The sequence below is a fragment of the Bombina bombina genome, chromosome 1 (genome assembly GCF_027579735.1).
Source record: "Bombina bombina isolate aBomBom1 chromosome 1, aBomBom1.pri, whole genome shotgun sequence".
Taxonomy (NCBI): Eukaryota; Metazoa; Chordata; class Amphibia; order Anura; family Bombinatoridae; genus Bombina; species Bombina bombina.
In genome coordinates this window covers 310,520,379-310,538,999 of record NC_069499.1, presented here as the reverse complement: position 1 = coordinate 310,538,999, position 18,621 = coordinate 310,520,379, and the positions used below count along the sequence as shown (strand labels likewise).

At 40.3% G+C, this 18,621-nt stretch overlaps 1 protein-coding gene across 1 annotated transcript in view; it reads left to right on the top strand.

Annotated features, from left to right (window-relative positions):
* PTPN4 (protein tyrosine phosphatase non-receptor type 4) overlaps positions 1–18,621 on the top strand; it is a gene marked incomplete in the record, with an annotated part of 1,345,721 nt that overhangs the window by 1,045,400 nt on the left and 281,700 nt on the right. The window contains 2 exon segments of the mRNA XM_053698088.1: positions 17,438–17,601; positions 17,935–18,025. Of these exon segments, the coding sequence (XP_053554063.1) occupies positions 17,438–17,601; positions 17,935–18,025 (255 nt within the window).

Here is an 18,621-nt window from a genome sequence, read left to right as displayed (position 1 = left end):
TGCATTGTCCCTGTCACTGCAGCCGCGTGTTTCTAGTTTGATGAGCTAGGAAAGGCGATTATTAGTAATTCTTCTTCTTATGAGGAGATTATGGACAGAATTCGTGCTCTTAAATTGGCTAATTCTTTCACCCTAGACGCCACCTTGCAATTGGCTAGGTTAGCGGCGAAAAAATTCTGGGTTTGCTATTGTGTCGCAGAGCGCTTTGGTTAAAATCTTGGGCAGCGGATGCGTCTTCCAAGAACAAATTGCTTGACATTCCTTTCAAGGGGAAAACACTCTTTGGCCCTGACTTGAAAGAGATTATCTCTGATATCACTGGGGGCAAGGGCCACGCCCTTCCTCAGGATAGGTCTTTTCAAGACCAAAAATAAACCTAAGTTTCGTCCCTTTCGCAGAAACGGATCAGCCCCAAGGGCTACGTCCTCTAAGCAGGAAGGTAATACTTCTCAAGCCAATCCAGCCTGGAGACCTATGCAAGGCTGGAACAAAGGTAAGCAGGCCAGGAAACCTGCCACTGCTACCAAGACAGCATGAAATGCGGGCCCCCGATCCGGGACCGGATCTGGTGGGGGGCAGACTCTCTCTCTTCGCTCAGGCTGGGGCAAGAGATGTTCTGGATCCTTGGGCGCTAGAAATAGTCTCCCAAGGTTATTCTCTGGAGTTCAAGGGGCTTCCTCCAAGGGGGAGGTTCCACAGGTCTCAGTTGTCTTCAGACCACATAAGAAGACAGGCATTCTTACATTGGGTAGAAGACCTGCTAAAAATGGGAGTGATTCATCCTGTTCCATTAGGAGAACAAGGGATGGGGTTCTACTCCAATCTGTTCATAGTTCCCAAAAAAGAGGGAACGTTCAGACCAATCTTAGATCTCAAGATCTTGAACAAGTTTCTCAAGGTTCCATCGTTCAAGATGGAAACCATTCGAACACTCCTTCCTTCCATCCAGGAAGGTCAATTCATGACCAAGGTGGATTTCAAGGATGCGTATCTACATATTCCTATCCACAAGGAACATCATCGGTTCCTAAGGTTTGCATTCCTGGACAAGCATTTCCAGTTCGTGGCGTTTTCTTTCGGATTAGCCACTGCTCCTAGGATTTTCTCATAGGTACTAGGGTCCCTTCTGGCGGTGCTAAGACCAAGGGGCATTGCTGTAGTACCTTACTTGGACGACATTCTGATTCGAGCGTCGTCCCTTCCTCAAGTAAAGGCTCACACGGACATTGTCCTGGCCTTTCTCAGATCTCACGGATGGAAAGTGAACGTGGAAAAGAGTTCTCTATCTCCGTCAACGAGGGTTCCCTTCTTGGGAACTATAATAGACTCCTTAGAAATGAGGATTTTTCTGACAGAAGCCAGAAAAACAAAACTTCTAGACTCTTGTCGGATACTTCATTCCGTTCCTCTTCCTTCCATAGCGCAGTGCATGGAAGTGATAGGTTTGATGGTAGCGGCAATGGACATAGTTCCTTTTGTGCGCATTCATCTAAGACCATTACAACTGTTCATGCTCAGTCAGTGGAATGGGGACTATTCAGACTTGTCTCCGAAGATACAAGTAAATCAGAGGACCAGAGACTCATTCCGTTGGTGGCTGTCCCTGGACAACCTGTCACAAGGGATGACCTTCCGCAGACCAGAGTGGGTCATTGTCACGACCGACGCCAGTCTGATGGGCTGGGGCGCGGTCTGGGGATCCCTGAAAGCTCAGGGTCTTTGGTCTCGGGTAGAATCTCTTCTACCGATAAATATTCTGGAACTGAGAGCGATATTCAATGCTCTCAAAGCTTGGCCTCAGCTAGCGAGGGCCAAGTTCATACATCAACCATCAGGGGGGAACAAGGAGTTCCCTAGCGATGGAAGAAGTGACCAAAATCATTCTATGGGCGGAGTCTCACTCCTGCCACCTGTCTGCTATCCACATCCCAGGAGTGGAAAATTGGGAAGCGGATTTTCTGAGTCGTCAGACATTGCATCCGGGGGAGTGGGAACTCCATCCGGAAATCTTTGCCCAAGTCACTCAACCGTGGGGCATTCCAGACATGGATCTGATGGCCTCTCGTCAGAACTTCAGAGTTCCTTACTACGGGTACAGATCCAGGGATCCCAAGGCGGCTCTAGTGGATGCACTAGTAGCACCTTGGACCTTCAAACTAGCTTATGTGTTCCCGCCGTTTCCTCTCATCCCCAGGCTGGTAGCCAGGATCAATCAGGAGAGGGCGTCGGTGATTTTGATAGCTCCTGCGTGGCCACGCAGGACTTGGTATGCAGATCTGGTGAATATGTCATCGGCTCCACCATGGAAGCTACCTTTGAGACGAGACCTTCTTGTTCTAGGTCCGTTCGACCCACTCCAGCTGACTGCTTGGAGATTGAACGCTTGATCTTATCAAAGCGAGGGTTCTCAGATTCTGTTATTAATACTCTTGTTCAGGCCTGAAAGCCTGTAACCAGAAAAATTACCACATAATTTGGTATATCTGTTGGTGTGAATCTGCAGGATTCCCTTGGGACAAGGTTAAGATTCCTAAGAGTCTATCCTTCCTTCGAGAAGGATTGGAAAAAGGATTATCTGCAAGTTCCTTGATGGGACAGATTTCTGCCTTGTCTGTGTTACTTCACAAAAAGCTGGCAGCTGTGCCAGATGTTCTAGCCTTTGTTCAGGCTCTGGTTAGAATCAAGCCTGTTTACAAAATTTTGACTCCTCCTTGGAGTCTCAACCTAGTTCTTTCAGTTCTTTAGGGGGTTCCGTTTGAACCCTTACATTCCGTTGATATTAAGTTATTATCTTGGAAAGTTTTGTTTTTGGTTGCAATTTCTTCTGCTAGAAGAGTTTCAGAATTATCTGCTCTGCAGTGTTCTTCTCCTTATCTGGTGTTCCATGCAGATAAGGTGGTTTTGCGTACTAAACCTGGTTTTCTTCCAAAAGTTGTTTCTAACAAAAACATTAACCAGGAGATAGTTGTGCCTTCTTTGTGTCCTAATCCAGTTTCAAAGAAGGAACGTTTGTTGCACAACTTGGATGTAGTTCGTGCTCTCAAATTTTACTTAGCAGCTACTAAGGATTTCAGACAAACTTTGTCTTTGTTTGTTGTTTATTCTGGTAAACGGAGAGGTCAAAAAGCAACTTCTACCTCTCTCTCCTTCTGGATTAAAAGCATTATCCGATTGGCTTATGAGACTGCCGGACGGCAGCCTCCTGAAAGAATCACAGCTCACTCCACTAGGGCTGTGGCTTCCACATGGGCCTTCAAGAACGAGGCTTCTGTTGATCAGATATGTAAGGCAGCGACTTGGTCTTCACTGCACACTTTTTCTAAATTTTACAAATTTGATACTTTTGCTTCTTCTGAGGCTATTTTTGGGAGAAAGGTTTTGCAAGCCGTGGTGCCTTCCATTTAGGTGACCTGATTTGCTCCCTCCCTTCATCCGTGTCCTAAAGCTTTGGTATTGGTTCCCACAAGTAAGGATGACGCCGTGGACCGGACACACCTATGTTGGAGAAAACAGAATTTATGTTTACCTGATAAATTACTTTCTCCAACGGTGTGTCCGGTCCACGGCCCGCCCTGGTTTTTTTTAATCAGGTCTGATAATTTATTTTCTTTAACTACAGTCACCACGGTAACATATGGTTTCTCCTATGCAAATATTCCTCCTTAACGTCGGTCGAATGACTGGGGTAGGCGGAGCCTAGGAGGGATCATGTGACCAGCTTTGCTGGGCTCTTTGCCATTTCCTGTTGGGGAGGAGAATATCCCACAAGTAAGGATGACGCCGTGGACCGGACACACCGTTGGAGAAAGTAATTTATCAGGTAAACATAAATTCTGTTTTTACTGTGGTCTGTTCCTTAAATATTTTATATGCAAGGACACAATTTTTATGTGAGGAAGATCATATTGTACTCATTTCTTCGATTCTTGCAGGTTATACTCTAAGGAATAAATAAAAAGAGAGAAGTGCTCAACCTGGGAACGAACAATAGCATAATAGCTTGTTCTATGGTTAGTTACCATCCAAGAAGCAGCCTCTTTTTGCTCAATATGTGCCTTTCACAGAGAAGAACTTTCCTGAAGCATATCAGTCTGACACTGACTTCACAGTGCAGTCCAGCCCGAAATACCAGGCAATCCCTCTCTGAATGAGAGAAACGGCAAAACCCCAGACGTACGTTTCTGCCTAATGTGGGCCTCGTCAGTGAGGTGCAGCCATATCCCTCTAGGCACACCGAGCAACGGGTCCACGTCTGGATTCCCACATCACACTTAGGGAGACTTCCCTAAGTGTCATAATTTGCATAAATAAAAAGTAATTTTTTATTATTATTTTTTTATGCAAATTATAACACTTAGGGAAGTCTCCCTAAGTGTGATGCGGGAATCCAGACGTGGACCCGTTGCTCAGTGTGCCTAGAGGGATATGGCTGCACCTCACTGACGAGGCCCACAATAGGCCGAAACGTACGTCTGGGGTTTTGCTATTTCTCTTGTTCAGAGAAGGGATTGCCTGGTATTTCGGGGCTGGTCTGTACTGTTAAGTCAGGATCAGACTGATATACTTCAGGAAAGTTCTTCTCTGTGAAAGGCACATGTTGAGCAAAAAGAGGCTGCTTCTTGGGTGGTAACTAGCCATAGAACAAGCTATTATGCTATTGTTCGTTCCCAGTTTGAGCGCTTCTCTTTTTTATTTATACTCTAAGGAAGTTTACTATATCTGGATATTTTTTTCCAGATTATTTCCAAAACTATAGGTGGAAGGTGAGTAAGTTTTGTATAGTCATGGGGTATTTTTCACTAGTATAAATGGGCTTTTGAGTCAGATACTACAGGGAGTGCAGAATTATTAGGCAAATGAGTATTTTGACCACATCATCCTCTTTATGCATGTTGTCTTACTCCAAGCTGTATAGGCTCGAAAGCCTACTACCAATTAAGCATATTAGGTGATGTGCATCTCTGTAATGAGAAGGGGTGTGGTCTAATGACATCAACACCCTATATCAGGTGTGCATAATTATTAGGCAACTTCCTTTCCTTTGGCAAAATGGGTCAAAAGAAGGACTTGACAGGCTCAGAAAAGTCAAAAATAGTGAGATATCTTGCAGAGGGATGCAGCACTCTTAAAATTGCAAAGCTTCTGAAGCGTGATCATCGAACAATCAAGCGTTTCATTCAAAATAGTCAACAGGGTCGCAAGAAGCGTGTGGAAAAACCAAGGCGCAAAATAACCGCCCATGAACTGAGAAAAGTCAAGCGTGCAGCTGCCAAGATGCCACTTGCCACCAGTTTGGCCATATTTCAGAGCTGCAACATCACTGGAGTGCCCAAAAGCACAAGGTGTGCAATACTCAGAGACATGGCCAAGGTAAGAAAGGCTGAAAGACGACCACCACTGAACAAGACACACAAGCTGAAACGTCAAGACTGGGCCAAGAAATATCTCAAGACTGATTTTTCTAAGGTTTTATGGACTGATGAAATGAGAGTGAGTCTTGATGGGCCAGATGGATGGGCCCGTGGCTGGATTGGTAAAGGGCAGAGAGCTCCAGTCCGACTCAGACGCCAGCAAGGTGGAGGTGGAGTACTGGTTTGGGCTGGTATCATCAAAGATGAGCTTGTGGGGCCTTTTCGCGTTGAGGATGGAGTCAAGCTATACTCCCAGTCCTACTGCCAGTTTCTGGAAGAAAAACATGATTTTCATGCAGGACAATGCTCCATCACACGCGTCCAAGTACTCCACAGCGTGGCTGGCAAGAAAGGGTATAAAAGAAGAAAATCTAATGAAATGGCCTCCTTGTTCACCTGATCTGAACCCCATTGAGAACCTGTGGTCCATCATCAAATGTGAGATTTACAAGGAGGGAAAACAGTACACCTCTCTGAACAGTGTCTGGGAGGCTGTGGTTGCTGCTGCACGCAATGTTGATGGTGAACAGATCAAAACACTGACAGAATCCATGGATGGCAGGCTTTTGAGTGTCCTTGCAAAGAAAGGTGGCTATATTGGTCACTGATTTGTTTTTGTTTTGTTTTTGAATGTCAGAAATGTATATTTGTGAATGTTGAGATGTTATATTGGTTTCACTGGTAAAAATAAATAATTGAAATGGGTATATATTTGTTTTTTGTTAAGTTGCCTAATAATTATGCACAGTAATAGTCACCTGCACACACAGATATCCCGCTAAAATAGCTATAACTAAAAACAAACTAAAAACTACTTCCAAAACTATTCAGCTTTGATATTAATGAGTTTTTTGGGTTCATTGAGAACATGGTTGTTGTTCAATAATAAAATTAATCCTCAAAAATACAACTTGCCTAATAATTCTGCACTCCCTGTATACCTGAAGATATTTTTTTTTTTTTTTTCATCATACATTTGTTTGTCTATAGAAACTTGACATGCACCAATCTTTTTCTGCTAAGTTTTTGGATGTTATCTTATATTTGTGCTTTTTCCCACCCATCTTTTTATGTGATTGTTACTGCTTTACTGTCCACTGGCAATTATTACCAGGGAGGACCAAAATAACTACACATTATCACAAAAAATACAAGCAATTTCTTTATCTTGACCATATCTCTGAATAATAATTACCAGGTTCCCTACCCTTTATCCTAGTCCACCTTTTTGGGCTGGACATCTCTAGGAAGAGGAAGGGGTGGTGCTTGAGAGTTACTTTCATACATGTAACTAAGGTAGTGGTCCATTCTGTCCACGCCCCTTGGGAGAGGGTTGTTCACTGATAATTATTACGCAGGGATATTGGCCAATATATAGAAATTGCTTGGTGATGTTTAGTTTTCATGGAAATGGTGTTTTTCTATTTACTATGTCATTAGGAGCTGTTTTGGGGTGGAAAGAGGAATCTATTTTCTTTGTTGTTTTTTCTTGTTTAGACATAGTAACTTAAGGTAATTTGTTTTATATGTAAGAAATGTATTCCTTGTTAAGAGTTCTGCTTCTTATTTAATGGCATGCAAGTATATCCCACTTTTTTCCATGTCACTTATAAGTATAATAGTATTTATTGCACTAAAGTTACAAAATATTTTGCCATAATGGAGCAGTACCAATCTGTCCTGAATTTACCATAAGAACTGAGTCTACTGAACACCTTTATACCAAAGCTAATTATGCTTATTGTAAAACAACTGAAGTAGCTTTTTCAGCTCATTTATATGACTCATGATGTTTCCATGTGTACTGACACACCTACCATCTCCTCCTTCAAGATAGATGCAGATGGAGTACCAACAGCAATAAAAAAGTTCATTACTGCAACCATCACAAAGGCCCTGGCTGCACTACTGCCTTTGAATAAGTGAAAAATGTCAGTTCACATTTTACCTTCTACAAGCAATATTAGTCCTGAACTACAAAATACTGAAGTATCTTCGACCGATGAGGATTCCTCTAACAGTGAGGCACCCTCATCTAAAGTAGAGCATGATAATATCCATTCTCTTTTAAAGGAAGTCTTAGTCACTTTAAGGGTTAAGGAATCTAAACCTTCTGATGATAAACCCTGTAATCATATAAATTCTGTATATAAAACTGTTGTTAATCACCCCGAGATTTTCCCTATACCTGATGCTGACTCTGGCATGATTGCTAAGGAATGGTCTAAACCAGGAGGCTCTTTCAATCCTTCTTCAAGATTTAAGAAACTAGATCCTCTACCTGCTGCTAACTTAGAGTTATGGGAAAACATAATTTATGTAAGAACTTAACTGATAAATTAATTTCTTTCATATTGGCAATTGTCCATGAGCTGGTGACGTGTGGGATTTACAATCCTACCAGGAGGGGCAAAGTTACCCAAATTTCAAAATGCCTATAAATACACCCCTCACCACACCCGCAATTCAGTTTAACGAATAGCCAAGTAGTGGGGTATAAAGGAAGCATCAAAAAAGGAACTGGAAATATAATTGTGCTTTATACAAAAAAACATAACCACCATAAAAGGGTGGGTCTCATGGACTCTTGCTAATATGAAAGAAATGAATTTATAAGGCAAGTTCTTACATAAATTAAGTTTTCTTTCATGTAATTGGCAAGAGTCCATGAGCTAGTGACGTATGGGATAGTAATACCCAAGATGTGGTACTCCACAGAAGAGTCATTAGAGAGGGAGGGATAAAAATAAAAACAGCCATTTTCCGCTGAAAAAATTAAATCCACATCCAAAAAAAATAAGTCTTCTCATAATTGAAAAGAAAAAACTTAAAACATAAGCAGAGGAATCAAACTGAAACTGCTGCCTGAAGAACTTTTCTACCAAAAACTGCTTCCGAAGAGGCAAATACATCAAAACGGTAGAATTTAGTAAATGTATGCAAAGAAGACCAAGTTGCTGCTTTGCAAATCTGACCAACTGAAGCTTCATTCTTAAAAGCCCATGAAGTGGAGACTGATCTAGTAGAATGAGCTGTGATTCTCTGATGCAGAGCCTGACCCGACTCCAAATAAGCCTGATGAATCAAAGCTTTAACCAAGATGCCAAGGAAATTACAGAAGCTATCTGACCTTTCCTAGAACCAGAAAAGACAACAAATAGACTAGAAGTCTTCCTGAAATCTTTAGTAGCTTCAACATAATATTTCAAAGCTCTTACAACATCCAGAGAATATAAGGATCTCTCCAAAGAATTCTTAGGATTAGGACGCAAAGAGGGAACAACAGTTTCCCTATTAATGTTGTTAGAATTCACAACTTTAGATAAAAATTTAAATGAAGTCCGCAAAACTGCTTTATCCTGAAGGAAAATCAGAAAAGGAGACTCACAAGAAAGAGCAGATAATTCGGAAACTCTTCTAGCAGATGAGTTAGCCAAAAGGAACAACACTTTCCAAGAAAGTAGTTTAATATCCAAAGAATGCATAGGCTCAAAAGGAGGAGCCTGTAAAGCCTTCAAAACCAAATTAAGACTCCAAGGAGGAGAGATTGATTGACAGGCTTGATACGGACCAAAGCCTGTACAATACAGTGAATATCTGGAAGCGTAGCAATCTTTCTGTGAAATAAAACAGAAAGAGCAGAGATTTGTCCCTTCAAGGAACTTGCAGACAAACCTTTATCCAAACCATGCTGATGAAACTGTAAAATTCTAGGAATTCTAAAAGAATGCAAAGAGAATTTATGAGAAGAACACCATGAAATATACGTCTTCCAAACTTGATAATCTTCCTAGACACAGATTTACGAGCCTTTAACATAGTATCAATCACTGAGTCAGAGAAACCTCTATGACTAAGCACTAAGCGATCAATTTCCATACCTTCAAATTTAACGACAAAACGGTCCTTGAGACAGAAGGCCTGATCTTAAAGGAAGTGGCCAAGGTTGGCAACTGGACATCCGGACAAGATCTGCATACCAGAACCTGTGAGGCCATGCTGGTGCTACCAGAAACACAAATGATTGTTCCATGATGATCTTGGAGATCACTCTTGGAAGAAGAACTAGAGGCGGGAAGATATAAGCAGGTTGGTAAAACCAAGGAACTGCTAACGCATCCACCGACTCCGCCTGAGGATACCTGGACAAGTACCTCGGAAGCCATCAGATCTATTTCTGGAAGACCCCACATCTGAACAATCTGAAAAAACACATCTGGATATAGAGACCACTCCCCCGGATGTAAAATCTGACGGCTGAGATAATCCGCTTCCAAATTGTCTACACCTGGGATATGTACCGCAGAAATTAGACAAGAGCTGGATTCCGCCCAAGAAAGTATCCGAGATACTTCTTAAATAGCTAGGGGACTGTGAGTCCCACCCTGATTATTGACATATGCCACAGTTGTGATATTGTCTGTCTAAAAACAAATGAATGGTTCTCTCTTCAACAGAGGCCAAACCTGAAGAGCCCTGAAAATATCACAGAGTTCTAAAATATTGATTGGTAACCTCGCCTCTTGAGATTTCCAAATCCCTTGTGCTGTCAGAGATCCCCAGACAGCTCCCCAACCTGAAAGACTTGCATCTGTTGTAATTACAGTCCAGGTTGGACAAACAAAAGGAGCCCCTTGAACTATACAATGGTGATCTAACCACCAAGTCAGAGAGAGTCAAATATTTAAGGATATTAATTGTGATATCCTTGTATAATTCCTGCATCATTGATTCCGCATACAAAGCTGAAGAGGTCTCATATGAAAACGAGCAAAGGGGATCGTGTCCGATGCTGCAGTCATGAGACCTAAAACTTCCATGCACATAGCCACTGAAGGAAATGATTGAGACTGATGGTTTCGACAAGCTGAAACCAATTTCATTCGTCTCTTGTCAGAGACAGAGTCATGGACACTGAATCTATCTGGAAACCTAAAAAGGTGACCCTTGTCTGAGGAATCAAGGAACATTTTGGTAAATTGATCCTCCAACCATGTCTTTGAAGAAACAACACTAGTTGATTCGTGTGAAATTTGGCAGAATGTAAAGACTGAGCTAGTACCAAGATATCGTCCAAATAAGGAAACACCGCAATACCCTGTTCTCTGATTACAGAGAGTAGGGTACCGAGAACCTTTGAAAAAAGTCTTGGAGCTGTCGCTAGGCCAAATGGAAGAGCAACAAATTGGTAATGCTTTTCTAGAAAAGAGAATCTCAGAAACCGATAGTGGACTGGATGAATCGTAATATGAAGATATGCATCCTGTAAGTTTATCGTGGACGTATAATGACCTTGCTGAACAAAAGGCAGAATAGTCCTTATAGTCACCATTTTGAAAGTTGGCACTCTTACAAAACGATTCAAAATTTTCAGATCCACAACTAGCCTGATTGAATTTTCTTTCTTTGGGACAATGAATAGATTTGAATAAAACCTGAAACGGAACTGGTATGATTACCCCTGAAAGCTCTAGATCTGAAACACACTTCAGAAAAGCCTGAGTCTTCACTGGATTTGCTGTATCGTGTGAGAGAGAGAGAATCTTCTCACAGGAGGTCTTACTCTGAATCCTATTTGATACCCTTGAGAGACAATACGCTGAATCCACTCAATTTGGACAGAATCTGCCCAAATGTTTTGGAAAAAATTTAATCTGCCCCCCACCAGCTGAGCTGGAATGAGGGCCGCACCTTCATGCAGACTTGGGGGCTGGCTTTGGTTTCTTAAAAGGCTTAGATTTATTCCAACTTGAAGAAGGTTTCCAAATGGAACCAGATTCTTTGGTGGAAGGATTGGCTTTCTGTTCCTTATTCTGTCGAAAAGAACCAAAACGATTAGAAGCTTTAGATTTACCCTTAGATCTTTTATCCTGAGGCAAAAAAAACTCCCTTCCCCCCAGTGACAGTTGAAATAATTGAATCCAACTGAGAACCAAATAAATCGTTACCTTGGAAAGAAAGAGATAGTAATTTAGACTTAGATACCATGTCAGTATTCCAATATTTGAGCCACAAAGCTCTTCTAGCTAAAATAGCTAAAGACATAGATTTAACATCAATTTTGATGATATGAAAAATAGCATCACAGATAAAATGATTAGCATGTTGAAGCAAGCGAACAATGCTAGACAAATCAGGATCTGTTTCCTGTTGCGCTAAGCTTTCCAACCAAAAAGTTGATGCAGCTGCAACATCAGCCATAGATATAGCAGGCTTAAGAATATAGCCAGAAAATAAATAAGCTTTCTTTAGATAAGATTCAAGTTTCCTATCTGAAGGATCCTTAAAAGAAGTACTATCTTCCATAGGAATAGTAGTACGTTCGGCAAGAGTAGAAATAGCCCCATCAACTTTGGGAATCTTTTCCCAAAACTCCAATACAATACAATGTTGTTGTTTTTTATATATATATATATTAAACACATCAAAACTAAACAACAACAAACAAACAAAAACTAACTACAATAAAACTAATAATTTCTCCTTTTGTTGAAGTAGGTGGCCCCTTGCAAACCAAATATGTAGACCCCCACTCATACAAGTCATGAGGTTTACAATGGGTTTTCCATAAATGAAAACTAAGGTATATTCTCGAGACTCTTATAGAAATACTGCAGGGGAGATCTTTGAAGCTCAAGTATTAGGCTACTTAGACTGGTGCCTGGATTAATGCCGGAAATATATACTACATATCTTAACTGGGTGCTAACTCAAGAGGAATGCTCCCAAGTCTCAATGCACTATATTAGCACAATGAGGTAAGCATTAATATACACTTGCTCAGAATTAAAAGGGTATCTCTGGACTATGTCTAGTATAGAGAATTACGTTCCCTATTATGCAGTACATTTTCTAGACACGACAGCTTTTAATAACATAATCCTGGGGGGAATTAAAAATGTGGATAGACTTTCAAATTTGACAGGGCATGGTCATCCGTAAATTGAACCAGCAGAGTAGTAAGAAGGTGTTAGGGGGGTACATTGCATCATGTTAAAATACTGTGCGCATATGATTCCTCCAGGTCGCGGTGTGGAAAACTTAGCCAGCCTAATGAGAGTAGCACAGCAGGGGATCATTCCTATATATATGCAGTAAGGGACATCAAAAGGTTTATTACAAATATTTCAAATTAAAAAGGGCTGCCTACCTCCAAGAGCTGACAGTATATAGGCACTGTATAGATAAGAGATCTGCAGATACGAATACACAAACCTATTCATAGTGGGGTAGTAGCGAGTTAACTTGCACGTTATATTCCCAATAGTAAAATCACTGCCGTAATTGGGAACAACCCATAAATATAGCAGCCAAATGAGCAACATTCCACTATCATAGGTGGTACAAAGCATTGCTTATCAAGGCCCTGTGTACATCAATTATTCAAAAAGAGGTACTAATAGTTCAGGATATAAGGTACTAGTACAGGAAGGATCTTTGAGGCTCTTGCATTAGACTAATGTCTGGAGTAATGCAGGGAATATTTACTACAAGTTTATAAAAGTATTAACTGAGTGTTAGCTTAACAGGAACGTCCCAAAAATTACAATACATCATGCTATCTCGATGGGGTAGGTACAGAAAATTACTGTGTAAACGTTATTCATTATGCAATACATTTTCTACATACAGCTGTTCTTGATGGCTGGAGTCTAGGAGAATAAAAAAAAGAAAAAAAGGATCTGGGCAGACTTCCAACATAACTACCATTTAACAATAAAAAATTCACACATGCAGCATCTGGAAAAATATTGAACACAGTCATCTGCTTTGGAGCATGAGGGTGGATAACAATCCATAACGTAAATACATATGTTATAATTCAGCCGACTCTGGTATGTGATGTGGAAGAGTTGCTTTGATCCTTTGGCTATAAGTATAGAAGTTCCATACACCGGATAAGCAATAGGGCATATACAAAGGAACCACGGCCTGACAACAGGTGGCTAGGATTAGCTAAACAATTCACCCGATTCCAACACGGGTTAGAGATAAATAACTATTTCTCAGAGGAGTATAGCGTTTTTGTGGGAGACGGCTTCTGCAGGAGCCCCACATATTTGCCTCATGCTGCGACGGTATGTCAGTACGGCTCTGCCCTGTAGAGGCAGCTAGGGGTATCAGTATGCTGGCGGGACAGCAGGTAATCTCTAAGGCTGGCTTGGCATCCGGTAGAGAGGGAGGGTTCTGTAGCAAGTCAGGTAGAGGTGGTGTCCCGATGTCTTGTCTCAACACGCACAGGGCGGGAGCTGGGGTAGCCAAAGAAGTGTTTAGTGGGTAGTCCATAACGAATCCCGCAGGGCTGCAAGGCTTCTCAAATGGTGAGCGCACAGGGGGTGACCCCTCCTCCACATGACATGCCGGGGATCCCCCAGCCGGGCTATAGTCAAGAACAATGGAGTCGGCAAGCAAAGCGGACCTGTGCAAGTGAGTGGGTAGTAAATTTTGCAGGCCTCGGACTGTAGAGCCGGTTTGCAGGTTCTCCTTATAATTTTCTGTAAGATAGAGCTTCCCAGCGACATGAACTGCTTCATGCAGTCTCTCATAGCTGTGGATCAGGCGGTTAAATGCTGGCATAAAGACTGCAATTATCTGTGCAGCAGGATTACACTCTGACTCCATTATTCCAGAGTTAGCAGGCAGGAAATCAATATCTGCCAAGTCCCTCGTGGGTTCTATTTAAGTGAAATGCCTTCCGGGGGAGAAGAGAATAGATTACTTCTATCTGCTTAGGGTTCCCGGACAGCTGATCTCTCAAGGGAGATGCAGATGGTTTAGAATGGTGGCGATTTAGTAAAGATTAGAATAAGATTTCTTTGGAGGAACAAAAACTCACGGCCATCTTCTAGGTCCGCCCACCGGAAGTCTCTTTATAAGACCTTTTACGTTTATTAGAAGGCGGAATAGCAAACAAAGCCTTCTGAATCGCATCAGCAATAAAATCTTTTATATTCACAGGTATTTCATGTACATTTGATGTTGAAGGAACAGGCATTGTACTAGTACTGATGGATACATTCTCTGCATGTAAAAGCTTATCATGACAACAGTTACATACTACAGCTGTAGATATAATCTCCGCTAACTTACAACAGATACACTTAGCTTTGATAGAACTGTTATCAGGCAGCATGGTTCCAACAGTTTCTGAGACAGGATCAGATTGAGACATCTTGCAAATGTAAGAGAAAAAAACAACATATAAAGCAAAATTATCAATTTCCTTATATGACCGTTTCAGGAATGGGAAAAAAATAGCCCTCTGAGCATAAAAAAAGCAAGAGGCATATAGGGAGTGGGGTTTAAATAATTAAATTATTTGGCCCCAAGCATGACGCACAACACAAAATAAACATTTTTGGCGCTAACAACATCCGGTAATGACACAACTCGCGTCATGGCAGAAGCAACCTTGTGCAAGGAAATCTGGCTTCAACTAAGACGCCAGAAATTATGAATTTGAGTCACCGAACATACCTTTGCGCCAAAACAATTCTCAATAAAAATCAGCATTTTGCAACCTCACAAGCCTAATTTTGCCCTGCAAAATTTAATGAAAAAAGTCAATTTGAAGAAAAGACTATACCCCAGGTAAGAACTTCCTAAATATGTTTCCCAATTTTGTAACTGATAGTCTGCAAAAGGAAATGACTCATGGCAAATAAAAGTACAATACATATATTTAAAACTTTATATTAATACATAAAGTGCCAAACCATAGCTGAGAGTGTCTTAAGTAATGAAAACATACTTACCGAAAGACACCTATCCACATATAGCAGATAGCCAAACCAGTACTGAAAAAGTATCAGTAGAGGTAATGGAATATGAGAGTATATTGTCAATCTGAAAAGGGAGGTAGGGTATGAATTTCTACGACCGATAACAGAGAACCTATGAAAAGATTTCCTATGAGGAAAACCATAGAATCAATAGGTGATACTCCCTTCACATCCCTCTGACAAACACTGTACTCTGAGAGGAATCGGGCTTCAAAATGTTGAGAAGCGCATATCACAGAAGAAAATCAAGCACAAACTTACTTCACCACCTCCATAGGGAGGCAAAGTTTGTAAAACTGAATTGTGGGTGTGGTGAGGGGTGTATTTATAGGCATTTTGAGGTGTGGGAAACTTTGCCCCTCCTGGTAGGATTGTATATCCCATACGTCACTAGCTCATGGACTCATACACATGAGCAGTTATCCACTGACCCTGAATATTCTAATCTATTGAATTTACTTCAAAATGCAAACAATTTTATTTGTGATGCACTATTTGATAATATGAAAATTAACATCAAAAGCATGTCTCTAGCTATACTTACCAGGAGAGCCCTATGGCTTAAATCCTGGAATGCTAACATGGTATCTAAAACTAGATTACTATCTCTTTCTTTCCAAGGAAATAAATTTTTGGGTCTCAACTGGATTCTGTTATCTCTACTATTACTGGAGCTTTTATTCCTCAAGACAAAAAAAAAAGATCCTAATCGTTTTTGCTCCCTTCGTTAGAATAGAGAACATAAAACTGACTCCTAATTTAAGCCCTCTTTCTCGGTCTGGAGATCCATTTCAAATTGGAACAAATCCAAACAGAATAAGAAATCTAATCCAGTCTCTAAAATCACATGAAGGTATGGCCCCCAGCCCAGTATCTCTGGTAGGGGGCAGATTAAACTTTCTTCAGAAAGCTTGGTTACAATGTGTCCGAAATCCCTGGATTCAAAATGCTATTTCTCATGGATACCGAATTGGAGATCTCCCACAGGAAGGTTTTTTCTTACCCATATTCCAAAACATCCAATAAAAGCTCAGGCGTTTCTTCAATCTGTCTTAGATCTGGAAGATATGGGAGTAATTGTTCCAGTTCCTTTACAGAAACAGGGGATGTGATTTTATTCAAATCTCTTAATTGTACTAAAGAATGAAGACTCTTTCAGACCAATTCTGGATCTGAAAACAAAACAAATTTATAAGAATACCAACTCTCAAAATGGAAACTGTTAGGACTATTCTGCCTTTTATTCAACAAGGTCACTGTATGTCCACAATACATTTACAAGATGCTTAATTTCACATACCAGTTTACCCAGAACATTACCAGTTGGAGGGGTTTTGGAAACTTTGCCTCCTCCTGGTAGGAATGTATATCCCATACATAACTGGTTGTGGACTCTCAACCCACCATGAAATAAATTTATTTATCAGGTAAGATATAAATTGTTTTTTTAAACAACTTTCCAGTTTACTTATTACATTTGCTTCATTCTCTTGCTATTCTTTGCTGAAAGAGCAGCATTGCACTTCTGGCAGCTAGCTAAACACATCTAGTTAGGTAATCACAAGAGACAAATGTCTGCAAGCACCAATCGGCAACTAGCTCCCACTAGTGTAAGATATGTGCGTATTATTTTTCAGCAAGGGATGCCAAGAGAACAATACACATTTGAAAATAGAAGTGATTTTAAAAGTGTCTTAAAATGAAATAATCTGAATTATGCAAGTTTTTTAATTTTGATATTCCGATCCCTTTAACTTTCCTGCATGTTTGTTTCCTCCATTCACTGGGCTATATGTATGACTGAGAATTCTGTGTAAGTTGGAGGGATTTAAAGTTCTGGTATGAGTCTTTTACCTCCTCCTACTGGTCAGGAGGGTAATTTTCACATGTGATGTGTTGTGGACTCTAACCATAATGAAAGAAATTAATTATCCATGTAAGTATAAATTTTGTATATCAGTGTTCGTGGTGTATTCAACCAGCAAAAACAACTATTTCCAATGTGGAAATAAACATAATTGAGCCATCTGTAAACAGTTTAACATGATCCATCCAGCAAGTGAAATGGAACATTGGGAAAATGGGAGAAAATATTATAGTTCTATGACCTTTTGCATAGTACAGTGGTCGTCACAAAGCCAAAATATTTTTTTTATTGATGCAACAACTGTGCAAAATATGAGTGGTGGTTTTATTTTATTTTTTATAAACAATAATATTGCTGTTCTTGTCTTCTATAAATAGCTGTTTATGACCTAGTGGAGGAAAGACTGGAGAATGAACCTGATTTCCAGTACATCCCAGAGAAGTCATCCATGGATGGTAGTCATTCAGAAGATGCTCTGAGTGAATCAATGATTCAGCTGGCAGACGGTCTAGTAAATGGAACAGTCCTTGCTCAGTTTGATGTAAGAATGCCTAAAAACTTTCTAAGTGCTAGTATTGCTAGTATACCTTAAAAACTGCAACTAAAACTAATAATATGACATTTTTGCCCTGCAGGGTAATTCAGATAAATGAGCTGCCTTTATGTTGGATTGTAAAATATATATGTATTTGTTGATTTGTTTAGCTTCTTAATATAATAGCAATTGTATTTGATGTTTATTTATTTTTAGTCCTTTTAGTTGTTTTACATGCATTAAAAATAGTTTAATTCAATCTATGGAAATGTTTTGGTATTATTGTATTTCTGTCCTATCTACCGTAAATATCTGATGGCTTCTTTTTTTATAATGCAGCAGTTGTACAGAAGAAAGCCTGGGATGACCATGTCGTGTGCCAGATTACCTCAAAATATTTCCAAAAATAGATACAGGGATATATCACCTTGTAAGTATGAAAGTGAATTGCTTTTTAAATACTGCTGCCAGTGCTTAACTAAATAGTGATGGAGTTTCCTTCATTGCTAGACCATTATCACAATATTCTAATTGTGATTCCACTTCCTTTGTTGCCACTTACCCTTCTGTAGAGGTCTATAATTTCCTGTGGCCCCTTTCTTCATAGCATGTTTAGTATTAATATATAGCTGTTTCACTGCCTTATATAAGCTTCTATAACACCTTGCTTCCGAGTGCTTAAAACCCACAACCTTAGTCCCCAGTGCTGACTTTTCAGAGCAAAAGTTTGGAAAGTATACATTATGTGATATATTATATTCTAATAGTGTTCTAAATGCTAAGAGAATAACTTTAAGAGTTGCGTATGATGGATGGTTTTTAAAGCCATCCCATGAGTCTGTAGTCATGGCTAATAAAAATGTAAGTGCATTTTTATACTTTAACGGGCATTACCTAAACACTGCATATCTGTTTAAAAAAAAAATGTCTAGAAAATATTACATAAATATAGCTATGTAAAAATGGATATTTTACTGCAAACTTTCCTCAGTAGCCACGTCTCATTGCAGAGGCACTTTAAAGGGA